The 19,361-nt window shown below is 42.5% G+C and overlaps 1 protein-coding gene across 2 annotated transcripts in view; it reads right to left on the minus strand.

Annotated features, from left to right (window-relative positions):
- Positions 1–13,582, minus strand: part of NMI (N-myc and STAT interactor) — a 31,036-nt gene extending 17,454 nt beyond the window's left edge. Inside the window, exons 1-3 of one of the 2 annotated variants that reach the window (XM_056534437.1) lie at positions 13,554–13,578; positions 4,999–5,056; positions 3,283–3,343 (exon numbers count right to left, since the gene is read on the minus strand). In XM_056534437.1, the coding sequence (XP_056390412.1) occupies positions 3,283–3,327 (45 nt within the window). In that variant the 5' untranslated portion in view covers positions 3,328–3,343; positions 4,999–5,056; positions 13,554–13,578. Of the gene's footprint in view, positions 1–3,282; positions 3,344–4,998; positions 5,057–13,553 lie in introns of both variants that reach the window. The other variant, XM_056534436.1, reaches the window with a different exon arrangement.
- Positions 13,583–19,361: the final 5,779 nt, after the last annotated feature.

Here is a 19,361-nt window from a genome sequence, read left to right on the forward strand (position 1 = left end):
CTCCCGATCTATAACGCGGGGCCATCGCGGGTCGGGCCCGGCCTCTAACAACGGCCGGGACCTGTGGCTAATAGAGCGCGGCATTGATCATGCTGCCACGCGCTATTAACCCTTTAGACGCAGCGTTCAAAGTTGAACTCCGCTTCTAATATGAAAGTGAAAGCATGTCGGTTAGCTCAGGGAGATGTTCGGGATAGCCGCGGTGAAATCGCGGCATCCCGAACAGCTTACAGGACAGCGGGAGGGCCCCTACCTACCTCCTCGCTGTCCGATCACCGAATGACTGCTCAGTGCCTGAGATCCAGGCATGAGCAGTCAAGCGGCAGAATCATCAATCACTGGTTTCCTATGAGAAACCAGTGATCAATGTAAAAGATCAGTGTGTGCAGTGTTATAGGTCCCTATGGGATAACAATGATCAGTGTGTGCAGTGTTATAGGTCCCTATGGGATAACAATGATCAGTGTGTGCAGTGTTATAGGACCTATAACACTGCAAAAAAAATGTGAAAAAAAATAAAGTGAATAAAGATCATTTAACCCCTCCCCTATTAAAAGTTTGAATCCCCTCTTTTCCCATAAAAAAAAACTGTGTAAATAAAAATAAACATATGTGGTATCGCCGCGTGCGGAAATGTCCGATTCATAAAAATATATCATTAATTAAACCGCACGGTCAATGGCGTGCGCGCAAAAAAATTCCAAAATCCAAAATAGTCAATTTTTGGTCACTTTTTATATCATGAAAAAATGAATAAAAAGCAATCAATAAGTTCCATCAATGCAAAAATGGTACCGCTAAAAACTTCAGATCACGGCGCAAAAAATGAGCCCTCATACCGCCCTGTAAGCGGAAAAATAAAAAAGTTATAGGGGTCAGAAGATGACAATTTTAAACGTATAAATTTTCCTGCATGTAGTTTTGATTTTTTCCAGAAGTGCGACAAAATCAAACCTATATAAGTAGGGGATCATTTTAATTGTATGGACCTACAGAATAAAAAGGTGTAATTTTTACCGAAAAATGTACTGTGCAGAAACGTAAGCCCCCAAAATTTACAAAATGGTTTTTTTTTTTCAATTTTGTCTCACATTGATTTTTTTTTCCGTTTTGCCGTAGATTTTTGGGTAAAATGACTGATGTCATTACAACATAGAATTGGTGGTGCAAAAAATAAGCCATAATATGGATTTTTAGATGAAAGATTCAAAGAGTTATGATTTTTTAAAGGTAAGGAGGAAAAAACAAAAATGCAAAAACGGAAAAACCCCGGGTCCTTAAGTGGTTAAAGTTGATGTATCATTATTTCACTGGTTAGAGCCACATAATAAAAAAAGTAGAATTTTTCTTAATTTTTATAATTTTTTGTACATTATTATGGGGCTGCCATCTTGCCTGTTTTTAACAGCATTTAGAAATGTGGTTTACAATAGGACCCATGAACATAGGCAACAATAGTCTGGAGCAGACCCTATTCACTACTATGGGAGAGGTTCTTGGGCTTGCTCTGTGACCTGTGCAAAGGTCATTTTACAGGGAGGGGAGACCGAGCTCTGAGCTTCAACTATTGTGCATGGTGTCTTATTTATATACTGGTGTCACCTTGCACTGTAATCTATGGTGATATAGAGGGGAATTTATCATTGTACATAGAGATTTTTTTGGTGTATTTTTTAAGGAAAAAATTTGCGCAAGAGTTTTTTTTGCACATTTTTTTTGCACAAAATCTGATAGAATTTTTCATAGCCGTGTCTACGGTTAAGTTTACCATAAAGCACTTTCTACTGTAGAATCAAATTTATTAACTGCGTTTTTTTTTTTTTTACGGAAAAAAAAATGTGCAAAAGCACTTTGCTTGCGCAAATATACACCACCTCGGAGGACACATACCAAAGTGTCTATTTTGGGACAGTAAGGACTGTTACTCCCATCATGGACAGACTCTGCCCATGATGGGAGTTGTAGTCCAGGGGCTGAGGTGCAGATCGCACCGGGTCATTCTGCAGAGACCCGCTGTGATCCACATTTATTAACTGTAAAAGCCGGCGGCACATGCGGCTCCACTGCGCTGCCGCTGGCTTCTATATCCACTGTCATAATTCATAATCCCCACCGCCGGAACACAGGAGCTCTGATTGGTGGATAGCTATTGACCAATCAGAGCTCCCGTCTCCCGGCGGCGGGGATTAAGAATTATGACAGTGTATACAGGAGCCAGCGACAGCGCGATGTAGCCGCATGTACCGCCGGTTTGTTAACTTAAATGCGGATCGCAGTGGGTCTCTGCAGAATGACCCGATACGATCTGCACCTCAGCCCCTGGACTACAACTCCCATCATGGGCAGAGTCTGTCCATGATGGGAGTAGTAGTCCTAAAAGTCCCGCAGCCGGGAGATGTGCAAGTGCCATCCCTCAGCAGCGCTTCGGTACTACAACTACTCCCATCATAGGAAAGACTCTGTCCCATGATAGGAGTAGTAGTCCAAGGGCAGAGGGGCAGATCTCTGTTCACGTTATGCATTTTGCATAATGGGAACAGAGCAGTGGGTTCCCAAACAGGGAGACTCCAGCTGTTGCTTAACTACAGCCCCCATGATGGGAGTTGTAGTTTAGCAACAATTGGAGGCTCCCTGTTTAGCAACACGCTGCATTATGTGCGCTCTTCCCAGGGGAGAGCAAAAAAATATTTACTAACACATATTTCTTGTTTTTCTTTTCTTCTCATTTCAGATACGTGAATGCGGAGGACTACGTCAGATTCGGTGGACTGCGACGATGATCAGCGTTTTTTTATTTAAAAAAAATGGTTAATGAGGGCAGTGGAGGAGTGTTTTTTTTTTATAAAGGTGTTTTTTCAATGTGTCTTGTTTTTATAATTGAATTTTCAGGGTTAGCGAGGTTGTGATGTCACATCCATGCCCCTTCGTGACGTCACAACACGCCCCCTCAATTCAAGTCTATGGGAGGGGGTTCAGGTGAGGACACTGGAAGCCAGTACAAAGTGTCACATGATCTCTGTCTCTGTTGGGAGGGGCAGAGGGGAGATGAGGTGGATAGAGGATGACGGGTTATTCCTCACTTATATCACAGCATATTCCCACAGGGTACGCGGCCCAGCACAGGTAATAAGTGTATATTACAATACATGAGGGAACAAAATATGAATAATTTTTGCTATCCGGAATACCCCTTTAAGGTGCATTGGAGCAAAGTGCACATTGTATTGTATTATGAGCTGATGCAATGATGTGTAAATGAAAAGCTATGAAACATATTATTACCTTCAGTGCCTCCAGGTCAGCTCTTAACCGCTCAATATCATCCATGGTTTTTACAAGAGATCTGAAATCAACCAAAATGTTACCATACTAATAATTCTGTAGTATATGTATATTAGGGATAGGCCTATATACTTGATCTGCCTATACACCTTTTATGTTGTTATTAGTCCAGAGAGTCTTAGAGGCTGCCACTGGGCCCCTTTTCTGTCATAATAGTCCTTGGAAGGGTTAAGGTCTTTGAGGAAATAGTATGGAAGATTTTTTGCAACAATATTCAACAACAACATTCACAATCATAAATCTTTCCATATAGGGATTTTTTTTTTTGCAGCGAGTTCATTGACTTTGGCATCTTTCGTATATTTTGTACACACACAAATGTATATAATAAATATATACACAACCAGCTGAGTACTGTGGGAGAGGTAACGTAACAATAATGATGTCGTTCTCATATCTCATTCTCATATCCCCTTTCCATATCCCGTCCTCATATCTCATACTTATATCTCATCCTCATATCCCGTTTCTATATGCCATCCTCATATCCCGTTCTCATATCTCATCCTCATATCCTGTCCTCATATCCCGACCCCATATCCCTTCCTCATATCCCAACCTCATACCCCGTCTTCATATCCAGTCCTCATATCCCGACCCCATATCCCTTCCTCATATCTCGTCTTCATATCCCATTCTTATATCCTGACCTAATATCTGTCTTCATATCCCGTCCTCATATCCCGTCCTCATATCCCTTCCTCATATCTTGTCCTCATATCCCATTCTTATATCCTGACCTCATATCTGTCTTCATATCCCGACCCCATATCCCTTCCTCATGTCTCTTCCCCATATCCTTTTCTCATATCTCTTCCCCATATCCTGTCCTCATATCCTGTCCTCATATCCCGACCTCATATTCCAGCCTCATATCCCATCCTCATATTCCAGCCTCATATCCCATCCTCATATTCCAGCCTCATATCCCATCCTCATATTCCAGCCTCATATCCCATCCTCATATTCCAGCCTCATATCCCATCCTCATATCCCATCCTCATATTCCAGCCTCATATCCCATCCTCATATCCCATCCTCATATTCCAGCCTCATATCCCTTCCCCATATCCCATCCTCATATCCAGACCCCTACACTAACTAAAAACGACCAGGAAAAAAATTGCAATTTAAAATTCAAAATTGCATTTGAGGAAAAACGCCAAGATTTCCTGAAAAAAACGCTATTCTCTCAACATGTTGCGTTTTTTTTTGGGGGGGAGTGGTGGGGGGGGGGGATGCCATGTTGTTCTGCTGTTTCATACTGACTCCAGCTTTTGCAATATTACAACCCCCAGCATGCCCTGACAGCTTCTGGCTGTCTGTGCCTGCTGTGAGTTGTAGTTTTGCAACAGCTGGGGGCACCCTGGTTTGGAAACACTGGTATAGGTGGTAAGTACATGGATTTCTGCAAGTTCCATTTAGATGAATAGGAAGGACAGTGGCAGAAATACAGGCACCAGATTCTACTGCGTGTGAATCCTCCCCCAGCTTAGGATGTGCAGCAAGAGAACAAGGAAGCAGAAGATAAGCAGACGGCCATGTCTGTACACAAAGAGCTGATCATATATATATATATATATATATATATATATATATATATATATATATATGTTCTATGAGAAGTAAATTTACTAAAAGTAGACGCAGACTTACCTGAGGCCAAACCGAGGAGAAGTAGAATAACAAGGTGTCACCTAGATGTCTTCTCTTCCTGAAGCAGAACAGAAACTAAAAGTCCACACTAACTACTCACTTACTTTCACTTTCTAGTTTGTTGAAGGGCGTAGATCAGGGTTTCCCAACTAGGGTGCCTCCAGCTGTTGCAAAATTACAACTCCCAGCATGCCCGGACAGCCTTTGGCTGTCCGGGCATGCAGAGTGTTGTAGTTTTGCAACAGCTGGAGGCATCTGGTTGCAAAACACTGTTATAGATAGAGCAAAAACACCAACTTCCAACCTACATACCCCACACTTATCGTTTCTGTTTTTTCCCATTAGTTTACCCATTTGTTGTGTATTGTTTAATCCCTTAAGGACGAAGCCATTTTGGCCCACCGCTGGGGACCCCCGTGATCTCCCTGCTGCACCCAGTGTTCGTTTAGTGTCCGGAGGCTCGTGATGTCACGGTCACAAACACCACCCCCCCACCCCCCGCTCGTGACATTGCGGCCATTCCCCCTCAATGCATGTTTATGGGAGGGGGCGTGAGGACCCATAGACTTACATTGAGGGGGCATTACCGTGACATCATGAGCCTTACGCCCTGCATCGCCAGTCATCTGCCACGGAGCGATGTTCGCTCCGTGCATCGGATGTCTGGGGTGCCGCAGCCAAGATCGAGGCGGTCCCCAGCGACGGGAAACCCACGATATGACATCTTATCCCATATCCTTTAGATCCTTTGTGAATAAGATGTCTAGGGGCGGAGTACCCCTTTAAAGGGTACCTCTCATCAAAAAAACTTTTGATATATTATAGATTAATGTATGCAGAATAACTTTACAATTGCATGTTATAAAAAAATATGCTTCTTTCTATTTAATTTTCCACTTTGAAGAAATGACCACTAGGGGTCTCCCTACCAGTCCTGGCAGCAAGCATTTCAGACTCATGCTGGAGTCCTAAACACTACGAGCTGCCAGTCTGCTTTGTTCACAAAGGAGAACACTCAGAGCTGCCAGCCTGCTTTGTTCACAGCCTGTTTGGCTGTGAACAAAGCAGGCTGGCAGCTCTGAGTGTTTAGGACTCCAGCATGAGTCAGAAATGCTTGCTGACAGGACTGATCGGGAAAAATACAATAGAAAGAAGCCTATTTTTCATTAACATGCTATTGGAAAGTTATTCAACATTCATTAATCTAAAATATATCAAAAGTTTATTTGATGAAAGGTACCCTTTAAGGACCAGAGCATTTTTTGCAAATATGTCACTTTAAGCATTAATAACTCTGGGATGCTTTTACTTATAAATTTGATTATGAGATAGTTTTTATGTGACATATTCACTTTATGTTAGTGGTAAATTTTTGTCGAAAATGTGAAAATTTCCTGAAAAATTTTGCATTTTTCTAACTTTGAAACTCTCTGCTTGTAAGGAAAACGGACGTGTCAAATAAATTATATATTGATTCACATATACAATATGTCTACTTGATGTTGGCATCATAAAGTTGACATGTTTTTATTTTTTGAAGACATTGGAGGGCTTTAAAGTTTAGCAGCAATTTAAAAATTTTTACAAAAAATTCAAAATCTGAATTTTTTTAGGTTCTAGTTCAGTTTTGAAGTTAATTTGAGGGTCTTTATGTTAGAAATCCCCATAATTGACCCCATTATGAAAACTGCACCCCTCAAAGTATTCAACATGACATTCAAAAAGTTTGTTAACTCTTTGTTAATCCTTTAGGAATAGCAGCAAAGTGAGGAGAAAACTAAAAATCTCCATTAACTAACATGTTCTTGTACCCAATTTTTTTTTCACAAGGAGTAAGAGGAGAAAAAGCCCCCCAAAATTTGTAACCCAATTTCTCTCGAGTAAGGAAATACCTCATATGTGTGTGTAAAGTGCTCTGCCAGCGCATTACAATGCTCAGGGAAGGAGCAACATTGGGCTTTTGGAGAGCAAATTTTGCTGAAATGGTTTTTGCGGGGGCATGTAACATTTAGGAAGCCTCCATGGTGCTAGAACAGAAAAAAAACACATGGCACACTATTTTGGAAACTACACCCCTCAAGGAATGTAACAAGGGATACAGTGAGCCTTAAAGGGGTTATCCAGGAAAAAACTTTATTTATATATATATATATATATATATATATATATATATATATATATATAGACAGACAGAAAAGGACAACCTTAACTTCAGAAGCTCATAAGTACTGAAAGGATTAAGATTTTTTAATAGAAGTAATTTACAAATCTGTTTAACTTTCTGGAGCCAGTTGATATATATATATAAAAAAGTTTTTTTCTGGAATACCCCTTTAACACCCTACAGGTGGGATGTGAAAATGAAAAAAAAAATTTATGCTGGTGCTACCCCAAATTTATATTTTCACAAGGGGTAATAGGAAAAAATGACCCCCAAAATGTGTAACTCCGTTTCTTCAGGGCAAGGAAATAACCCATATGTGAATGTAAAGTGCTCTGCGGGCGCACTACAGGGCTCAGAAGAAAAGGAGTAAAATTTGGCTTTTGGAGAGCGAATTATGCTGAAATGGTTTTTGGGGGGCATATCACATTTAGGAAGCCCCCATGGTGTCAGAACAGCAAAATAAAAAAAAACACATGGCATACTATTTTGGAAACTACACCCCTCAAGGAATGTGACAAGGGGTGCAGTGAGCCTTATCACCCCACTGGCATTTGACAGATCTTGGGAACAGTGGGTTGTGCATATGAATAATTACATTTTTCATTTTCTCGGACCACTGTTCCAAAAATCTATCGGACACCTGTGGGGTGTAAATGCTCACTGCACCCCTTGTTACATTCCTTGAGCGGTGTCGTTTCCAAAATGGGGTGACATGTGGGTGTTGTTTTTTTTTTTTTTGCATTAATGTCAGAACCGCTGCAACTATCATCCATTCCCATGAAAATCACCAATTTAGGCCACAAATGTACATGGTCCGCTCTCATTCCTGAGCCCTGTAATGCACCCGCAGAGCACTTTACGTCCACATATGGGGTATTTCTGTACTCGGGAGAAATTGCATTACATATTTTGTGGGGGCTTATTTTTCTTTTACCTCTTGTGAAAATGAAAAGTATGGGACAACACCAGTATGTTAGTGTAAATAATTATATAATTTTACACTACCATGCTGGTGTAGCCCCCAACTTTTCCTTTTTATAAGGAGTAAGAGAAGAAAAAGACCCCAAAAATTTGTAACACAATTTCTCCCAAGTACGGAAATACCCCACATTTGGCACTAAACTGTTGACTTGAAATACGACAGGGCTCCGAAGTGAGAGAGCGCCATGCACATTTGAGGCCTAAACTAGGGATTTGCATAGGGACGGACCCAGAAGCCTCTACCACCAAAAATACACCCAATCAGGGTGCCCCCAGCTGTTGCAAAAGTCCCAGCATGTCTAAACAGTCAGTGGCTGTCCGGCAAACCATGGGAGATTTTGGTTTGCAACAGATGCAGGCTCCGTTTAGGAAACAGTGCCGTATGAGACGTTTTTAATTTTTATTGGGGGGGGGGGGGGTATATGTACATGTAGTGTTTTACTCTTTATTTTGTGTAGTGTAGTGTTTTTAGGGTACATTCACAAGAGCGGGGGCTTACAGCCAGTTTCCGTTGGGAGTTTGAGCTGTGGCGGAAAAATGTGCCACAGCCCAAACCTGGAGCGGGAAAATCACTGTAAACTCCCGCCGGTATGAATGCACCCTTTACTTTTTTTTTTGGTCAGGAATAGGCAACCTTCGGCACTGTAGATGTTTTTGACTACATCTCCTATGATGCTTGTGCAGTATTTTGGCTGTAAGAGCATAATGGGATATGTAGCCCAAAACATCTGCAGTGCAGAAGGTTGCCTATGCCTGCCCTAGGTATTTCAGCGGGCATCCCGTTCCAATCATTGCCTGGGTACAGGTAACGCCTGTACAGGTACACTCCTGGTCCTTAAGTCCCAGGAAGCAAAGGGCATACCTGTACGCCCTTTGTCCGTAAGGGGTTAAGCAGCAGTGCCCCCCTCACAATAATAGAATAAGCCATCAGATTTATACCTTCATAAACAAGAGGGGGGGCAAGAACAAAACCTGGACCGAACCAAGTCCTGTATTAGCACATACATAAAACATATAAGAAATACTATACATTAATAGTATATAACCCCATCATGTCCCACTCCAACCATATAGTGGCTGTACATATGTCTGCTGTGGGTGTTTTCTATGGTCCATATAGTGTGCTTCAACCCGGTCTTCAGAAAACATCACAAATGGGGTAGGTTTGTACCAATGAGGTAGGTGGCCACTATACCAGTGGTCTCCAACCTGCGGACCTCCAGATGTTGCAAAACTACAACTCCCAGCATGCCCGGACAGCCGTTGGCTGTCCGTGCATGCTGGAAGTTGTAGTTTTGCAACATCTGGAGGTCCGCAGGTTGGAGACCACTGCACTATACAGAGGTCGTCGTTGTCATATCAGTACCTATCCCCAATAGGGCTAACAATCTCATTTCTCAGAGGCCAAATTCATAGAAAGCAAAATACAATACTTATAAAGAACATACAAACCCAACAACAATTTCATTTAAAATGGGGCTTAGCTGCAATACCAAACCCAAACTGTGGACAGGTATGTCACTTCTTTTGGCCAATATAGGCAATGACAATCTCTTTACAGCACTGCAGAATAGATCAGCGCTATATGAATGAATAAAATAACAACCTCCCATTGAAGTTAATTAAACCAATTTAAAGCCATGTCAAACGGTTAGATCGGTCGGGGTCTCAGTGCTGAGCCCTCCACCGATTATTAAACCAAGGTGGGAGAGGCAATAGCAGCCTATTCAGCAGAAATGTCCAGAAGATCTACCCTATTTCTGGAGACTGTCAGTCTACGTGGAAAATAGTTAAGTGTAGATAGTTAAAGGACAGAGTCTGATAATGTAGAACAACATGGATGTCTGGATTTTGTAAAATAATTTAAAAAAAAAGTAAGGAAAGAATAGGATGACACAGAAGAGAAATAAACAGTGTTCAGAAAGACATACATAGACTAACCAACACGTTAGGAAAATGTCTGTGTAGTCACAGAACCGAGAAACAAAATATAAGAAAATGGTGTAATACACCCATATGGCCATTAGATGGCGAGCAAATACTTTCCATCAAAATTATTGTATCATTTCAACCGAACAGAACAAATACAGAAACTATGTACATAGAGGAACTTATTGCTCCTCATTTCAATTACCGTATTTTTCGCCATATAGGACGCTCCAGCTTATAAGACGCACCCAATTTTAAAGTAGGGAAATCTAGAATACAATGTAAAGTATAGGACAGTGATCTTCAACCAGCGGACCTCCAGATGTTGCAAAACTACAACTCTCAGCATGCCCGGACAGCCGTTGGCTGTCCAGGCATGCCAGGAGTTGTAGTTTTGCAACATCTGGAGGTCCGCAGGTTGAAGACCACTGGTATAGGAGGTAATACTCATGTGTCACCACCGCTCCGAACTTGTCACTGCTTGTCCCTGCTGCCCTGAATGTCGCCCTCCATCGCTGTCGCCGCGTCCCCGGGGTGTCCCTGTCGCTCCGGAACGTCTCTACTGCCGGTATCCTCGCTCTCCGCCGCCGCCATCACGTCGCTACGCATGCCGCTCCTATTGGATGATGGGACGGTGTGCACGACGACGTGATGACGACGAAGGAGAGCCCCGGCCATGCAGGGGATCCCGACAGAGCAGACACCGAGGAGACAGGTAAGGTCCCTCCCGGTGCAGCCGGGTTAGTGTCACTTTCGCTTCAGACGCGGCGGTCAGCTTTGATCGCCGCGTCTGAAGGGTTAATACAGGGCATCACCGCGATCGGTGATGTCCTGTATTAGCCGTGGGTCCCGGCCGTTGATGGCCGCAGGGACTGCAGCGATAGGACAGGGTTTTAATGTGTATTCGCCGTATAACACGCACCAACTCCCCCCCCCCCCCCCCAGTATTGGGAAAGTAAAAGTGCGTCTTATACGGCGAAAAATACAGTAAAAACATTAAAGGAAAATGGTCATCCTGTTCACCCACACTAAACCCAATACAGTGAGTGAACAGGAGACCGATGTACCCTCTCCCTCTGAAGGTCCGCTTCTATCTTCAGCACTGGTCACATCAGCGCTCAGTAGGTGTAAGCGGTCACGTGACCAGCACCACATGAATATTTAAACTCCCCCGCCGGGCCCGCTTCCAGTGCGCAATTCCCCAAAGATAGAAGCGGATTTCAGAGGGACCGGGCGTCAGACTGAAGGTAGGTATATTAGTCAGAGACCCTGCAGGGGTCTCCTGTTCACCCGCACTATAACCCAGTGTATTGGATGACCGTTTTCTGTTAAACACATGGAAGGAGAATCTATAAACCTATCATTTATTCATTATTTATTATGAGGATAGATGGGGTAGCAGCAGTCAGACCCTTACAAATCAGAAGTTTAGAATAATACCCGACCCCTACAAACTTTTTTCTCCTTTTTCCTTGCCCAAACACCCCCCTCGCCTAAATCTTATCTGAAAATCATCTCAGCTTTGTCCTGTGTCTGCAAGACAAGCAATACAAGTCTATGGAGAGGGAGGAGGGAGCTCCACCCACCAGCTCTGGGAGAACTGCAAATTAAAGATGAAGCCTGCAGAGCATAAATCTGCTGAAAAATATCATAAACAAGTTATAAAATGGCCAGAAATAGTGCCGCTCCTCATGTACACACACACAGGCCAGCTTATCCTAATGACAGATATGCTTTAGATCTTGCTAAATTGTGAATGCATTGACTTTGCCAAATATATTTCCTGTACAGTGGAAAAGCAGAATAGGTCACATGTCCAACTCTTGCACAATATTTTCCGGCTTCAACTCCTCAGGATAGGAGGAGGCACCAAGTTAGTGTGCGCCTTGGCTCAAGTACAGTGAGCGCACATGCTCTCCGGCTCCTGTCATGAGGAGACTGCAATAGCGAGTCTTAGTTGTGGCTAAAGTCTGGCTAAAGTAAACTCCTCATACAAGTTGGCCACAATATTCCTAGTCCTGTCTAGTGTTGAGCGCGAATATTCGCAATTCGAATATTTATTGCAAATTTTGCATATTCACAAATATGGCGAATATAGCACTATATATTCGCAATTACGAATATTCATAATTTTTTTTCCCCACAGAACACATCACAGTGATCTCATCCCTCCCTGCTTCCATCTTGGGGCCTAAAGAAGGTTCCTATACTACTTACTGTATTAGACAGACTGGAGAGCGAATATTCGCGAATATCGTCACTACAGAATATTAGGAGATGGATTGATAGATGGATAATATAGATAGATAGATAGATAGATAGATAGATAATATAGATAAATGGATAGATTGATAGATAGATAATATAGATAAATGGATAGATTGATAGATATTATAGATGGATAGATAATATAGATAGATAGATTATATAGATAGATGGATAGATATTGTAGAGATAGATAATATAGATAGATAGGTAGATAGTTATGCGCATGCACATACGAAAATAACCGCAAATATATCGAAAATGCGAATTTCACGAATAAAGGATGAATATTTGTGCATATATTCGCAAAATATTACAAATTCTAATATAGCCTATGCCGCTCACCACTAGTCCTGTCTACACTCAAGATCCAAGTAAACCTGTCTAGCGAGTCCAGCTGCAAGAATAACCACATCTCTGCAGAAGGAAGTACAAAAACAAGGGAAGCATTTTAAAGAAAATATTCAATGGGTTCAATTGTAAAAGAACACTGGGCATTTTCTGCTTCCGGTCCTGGTCCACCCAAAGGTGGCATGTCTCAGCATTGTCCATAAGTAGTAAATGGAGGGGAATTCTACAGATTTACCACAGTTACCATGGCTACAAATGGCCAATCACTGGAGTACCAACAATAAGTATCCTATAAAAAAAAAGCGACTCCACAAATGCATTTAAAGGGGTACTCCGCTACTCAGGGTTTGGAACAAATTCTTTAAAGGGGTACTCCACTGCTCAGCATTTGGAACACACAGTTCCGAACGCTGGAGCCGGTGTTGGGAGCTCGTGACATCATAGCCCCTCCCTCTCATGATATCACATCCCGCCCCCTCAATGCAAGTCTATGGGAGGGGGCTGACAGCCGTCACGCCCCCTCCCATAGACTTGCATTGAGGGGGCGGGGTGTGACGTCATGAGGGGCGGGGCTATGACGTCACAAGCTCACATCGCCGTCTCCAGCGTTCGGAACTGTGTGTTCCAAAGGCTGAGCAGCGGAGTACCCCTATAAAAAAATATATTGGTTTCATTATGGAGATACTTAAATACAAACAAGATCATAATAACAACAAATATGGAGTAGATGTTAGCTGGATAAACAGATAGGGGGTATCCCCCTAGTATGGCAATAGTATATATGGCAGTATCCAAGTGTTAAAGGACAATATACGTTTCAAAGTGCACTAGTGCTCAAATGTCATATAGTAAAGAGTCTACATACCTGTTGAGACCCATTTCTGCCATATCAGTGACCAAACGGGCAATAAAAGTTGACCACTACCAATGGACTTCACCACCGATGGCTACAGTAAACACAAACAGCTATACGGTATGTTAAATGTTGCTGACCACTAATAAACTATACCAAGGATGGCTAAAGTGAACAAACAACTGTATAGTATCATAATAGATAAAGTGTAAGTATCAGTAAGATATATGTAACAAGCTGAGTGTAGATCCCAAATTAGATAAACAAGATTATTTATAAAACATGGCAGATCAGGGCATTGGCACAACCTGCTATGTATTTCATCATATTGGCGCAATCATCACTAATCAACTATATCAATAAACAACATTGTTTTTCACGAATATATTTTTTTGTGAAACTGTGAATGGCGAAAACATAATAGCTGAATTTCGGTCACTTCATATACCAGAATGTACATTTACGTCCTGTACATGAAGCGAGCACAGGAGCTGCGCTCTCTTCATGCACTGCGGGTCCCAGCTGCTATCAGCAATCGTTCAAATGCCTGCCATTAACCCTAAGGTTGGCGTAATTAATACTGATCAAGGCATTTGCGGCATTGTTGGGGCTGGGGGGGGGACTTATCGGACCACACGCGGCATAATCTCCGGCGTTCGATCAGTCAAAAGGCCACCAGAGGTACCCTAACCTGCCCTCCCGGTGGCTCCAATTGTCTCCTCCTCTGGTCTGCCTTCTTGCAGACCAGAGAAGTAGATCACCAATATTACTGATCAGTGCTATGCACATGCATAGCAGTGATCAGTAATAGCAATCTAATGATTGCTATAGAAAATCCCCTTTGGGGACATAAAAGTAAAGTTATTTAAAAAAAACAACATTTTTGTTATTTAAATTTGAAATAGCCTTCCCCAATAAATAAAAAAAAAAGAAAATCCCACCTTTTCCCGTTTTACAAAAAAGTTTTTAAAAGGATTTAACTTAAAATGAACATATTTGGTATCACCACGTGTGTAAAGACTGGAGTAGTAATTTGGTGCATTTTGGTCACATCACATCTCAGAAAAACGAAATTAAAAGGGATCAATAAGTCACATAAAAGCAAAAGTAAAACCAATAAAAACTAGAAATCATAGCTCAAAAAAATTAGCCTTCATACCGCCCCCTATGCGAAAAAAAAATGAGAAAGATATAGGGGTTGATTTTAAACATACTTTTTAGAAGTACAATAATAGAAAACCACGTAAACATAGGTCGTAATTTAATCGTATTGAGCCACAGAATAAAGAGAACAAGTCAGTTTGACCGTAAAGTGTATTATGTAAAAACTTAACCCTCCGAAGTTAGCAAAATTGCATTTTTCCCACAAGATACCGTAATATTTTTTTGGGTTGTGCCATACATTTTAGGGTTAAATGAAAGTTTCCATCACAGAGAACAATTGGTGGCACAAAAAAACAAGCCCTCATATTGGTCTGTGGAGGGAAAAAAGAATTGTGGTTATTAGAAGGCGAGGAGAAAAAACAAAAATGCTAAAATTACATTTAACTTAGATAATAACATTATGGGGGAGATTTATCAAAACCTGTGCAGAGGAAGAGTGGTGCAGTTGCCCATGGCAACCAATCAGATCGCTTCTTTCATTTTCCACAGGCCTCTAAAGAGGCCTGTGGAAAATGAAAGAAGCAATCTGATTGGTTGCTATGGGCAACTGCACCACTCTTCCTCTGCACAGGTTTTGATAAATCTCCCCCTATGAGTATATTTGCAATATTCGTTGGTTAAAAAAAACTGTATATACGACAAAATGCTGTTTCTGCAGCAATTGCCTGTGTGTCTCAGACAAAATACAGGTGTAGGTGGACAAGCAGGGCTCTGTGCAGGCTACTGGCTTGTCAATAATAGTGATGAGCGGCATTGGCCATATTCGAATTCACGATATATTTCGCGAATATATAGAAGTATATTATTTGTCCTATATTCACAAATTTTGCGTATTCATTATATTCACATATGCGAATATTCGTATATGCGAATATTTGCATATTCGCGTCTTCGAGGAAAAAAACAGTGAAGGGGGGGGGGGGGGGAAACTTTACTATTGGTTGCTAGGGATGTTGTTGATAACCTCTCACAAGTGTATTTGCATCATTCTAATTGGCCCACAAGTGAAAAGGAGGAATATGTGAATATGCGCATATGCGGAAAAATGTGAATATTCGTAAATTCAACTATACATGGTGGGCCATTTACATGGATACACCTTAATAAAATGGGAATGGTTGGTGATATTAACTTCCTGTTTGTGGCACATTAGTATATGTGAGGGGGGAAACTTTCAAGATGGGTGGTGAAGAGGGTCATGTGACACATAAAACTTATTGGGAATTTCACAAGAAAAACAATGGTGTGCTTGGTTTTAATGTAACTTTATTCTTTCATGAGTTATTTACAAGTTTCTGACCACTTATAAAATGTGTTCAATGTGCTGCCCATTGTGTTGGATTGTCAATGCAACCCTCTTCTCTATATACTACTATATACACCATAGGAGAAATGCTAACACAGGCTTCCAGTATCTGTATACACTGCTATATACTACTATATACACCGCAGGAGAAATGCTAGCACAGGCTTCCAGTATCCGTATACACTGCTATATACTACTATATACACCCCAGGAGAAATGCTAGCACAGGCTTCCAGTGTCCGTGTACACTGCTATATACTACTATATACACCGCAGGAGAAATGCTAGCACAGGCTTCCAGTATCCGTAGTTTCAGGTGCTGCACATCTCGTATCTTCACAGCATAGACAATTGCCTTCAGATGACCCCAAAGATAAAAGTCTAAGGGGGTCAGATCGGGAGACCTTGGGGGCCATTCAACTGGCCCACGACGACCAATCCACTTTCCAGGAAACTGTTCATCTAGGAATGCTCGGACCTGACACCCATAATGTGGTGGTCACCATCTTGCTGGAAAAACTCAGGGAACGTGCAGCTTCAGTGCATAAAGAGGGAAACACATCATCATGTAGCAATTTCACATATCCAGTGGCCTTGAGGTTTCCATTGATGAAGAATGGCCCCACTATCTTTGTACCCCATATACCACACCATACCATAAATTTTTGTGTTCCAACAGTCTTGGAGGGATCTATCCAATGTGGGTTAGTGTCAGACCAATAGTGGTGGTTTTGTTTGTTAACTTCACCATTCACATAAAAGTTTCCTCATCACTGAACAAAATCTTCTGCGGAAACTGAGGGTCCTGTTCCAATTTTTGTTTTGCCCATTCTGAAAATTCAGTGCACTGATCATCCTCTGGGTCATCCTCGTTGAGATGCTGCAGTAGCTGGAGTTTGTAAGGGTGCCACTTGTGAGTAACTAATATCCGCCGAAGCGATGTTCGACGAATGCCACTCTCCAGTGACATGCGGCGAGTGCTACGCAGTGGGCTCTTGCTGAATGAAGCTAGGACAGCCACTGATGTTTCTCCATTAGTGACAGATTTCATGCATCCACATTTTGGCAAATCCAATACTGAACCAGTTTCACGAAACTTAGCAAGCAGTTTGCTAACTGTAGCATAGGAGATGGGTGGTCTCGTAGGGTGTCTTGCATTGAAATCTGCTGCATTGACCTGGTTACTGCATTCACCAGACATCAACTTAATTTCTATCCGCTCCTCACGTGTTAACCTCGGGGACATGTCAATGGCTGTAAACAAAGAGAAACTTATAAATAACTCATGAAAGAATAAAGTTACGTTCAAACCAAGCACACCAGTGTTTTTCTTGTGGAATTCCCAATAAGTTTGATGTGTCACATGATGTGTCACATCTTCCTATTGAAAAAACTAAATTTGGATTCAAAATGGCCAACTTCAAAACGGCCGCCATGGTCACCACCCATCTTGAAAAGTTTCCCCCCTCACATATACTAATGTGCCACAAACAGGAAGTTAATATCACCAACCATTCCCATTTTATTAAGGTGTATCCATATAAATGGCCCACCCTGTATAGCGAATATATTCGCAATATTAGTGATAAAAATTCCAAATGTGAATATTCTCGGGGGCATGTCACAGAGCATCAGTGCACAGAGTCCTGCTTGTCCTCAGTGTACAGGGCCCTGCTTGTCCTCAGTGTACAGAGCCCTGCTTCTCCTCAGTGTAAAGAGCCTTGCTTGTCCTCAGTGTACAGAGCCCTGCTTGTCCTCAGTGTACAGAGCCCTGCTTGTCCTCAGTGTACAGAGCCCTGCTTGTCCTCAGTGTAGAGAGCCCTGCTTGTCCTCAGTGTACATGACCCTGCTTGTCCTCAGTGCACAGAGTCATGCTTGTCCTAAGTGCATAGAGTCCTGCTTGTCCTCAGTGTACAGAGCCCTGCTTGTCCTCAGTGTAAAGAGCCCTCCTTGTCCTCAGTGTACAGAGCCCTGCTTGTCCTCAGTGTACAGAGCCCTGCTTGTCCTCAGTGTACAGAGCCTTGCTTGTCCTCAGTGTACATGACCCTGCTTGTCCTCAGTGCACAGAGTCATGCTTGTCCTAAGTGCAGAATCCTGCTTGTCTTCAGTGTACAGAGCCCTGCTTGTCCTCAGTGTAAAGAGCCCTCCTTGTCCTCAGTGTACAGAGCCCTGCTTGTCCTCAGTGTACAGAGCCTTGCTTGTCCTCAGTGTACATGACCCTGCTTGTCCTCAGTGCACAGAGTCATGCTTGTCCTAAGTGCATAGAGTCCTGCTTGTCCTCAGTGTACAGAGCCCTGCTTGTCCTTAGTGTACAGAGCCCTGTGTGGTGTCCCGGTACTGCATCCTATATGGTACCTGTGTATAGGTCCCCATAGCCAGAGTCCCTAGGACGACGGGGTCCTTCTTATTTAGTCCACCCCTTGTCACCTCTCATCTACGTATTAGTTATCTTACAGTTTAATCAGAATTTCTATAAATGTAATTGTACAAATGTATATAAGTGGTTAATTACCTGTATGGAGCGTAACAGAACCTGCGGGTCACGTGATCAGGTAAACTCTATGGTTTTTTGCTTAAGGACCTTTGGAGGTCCCTGTGACGTATTGCGCCCACAATTCCTTGTAACAGTGAGTGACAGATATTCAGACCAATTAAAATGGCCCCGCCCCTGCCCATATAAGGGAGTGGCGGCCATAGCTAGCTCTCTTGTTCCCGGGCTTTCATGAGTGAAGGATCTGCGCTGCTGTCATCAGTGAGTTTAGGCCTGAGCCTTGCGGCAACGGCTGATCATTACCAAACCGTGAGTGTGTCAATCCCTAAGCACTCTGCAAGATCACCGGACCTTATCTATCCCCTAAATCCAGACGGATCTTCACAATTAACCCCAAATCTAGAGACTTATAAAACAAGTCAAGGTCCGCAACAACTGCCAGTCACTGAAGTGTATAGAGACTGTATTGATGAGACAGATACTGTTCATTGGATGTATCGCAAGCCTTTAAGTAAAGTTTATCCAAGTTCAAGTTCAACTATCTTGTGGACCTTCAGTCATTATTCATATGCACCTGTCGTTACTGGGAAGGGCGTTGATAGGCCGGAGAATTATCTCAGCATACTAGCCCTCAGCCTGGCGTCACGAACTATAGGGTTAACCCCTGATATACTGAAGCAATACCCTGACTGCATTTCCCCTACTTCAGAGGCCTACCACACCTGCTTGTCCTCAGTGTACAGAGCCCTGCTTGTCCTCAGTGTATAGAGCCCTGCTTGTCCTCAGTATACAGAGCCCTGCTTGTCCTCAGTATACAGAGCCTTGCTTGTCCTCAGTGTACGAGACCTGCTTGTCCTCA

Source organism: Hyla sarda, chromosome 8 (assembly GCF_029499605.1).
Source record: "Hyla sarda isolate aHylSar1 chromosome 8, aHylSar1.hap1, whole genome shotgun sequence".
Lineage (NCBI taxonomy): Eukaryota > Metazoa > Chordata > Amphibia > Anura > Hylidae > Hyla > Hyla sarda.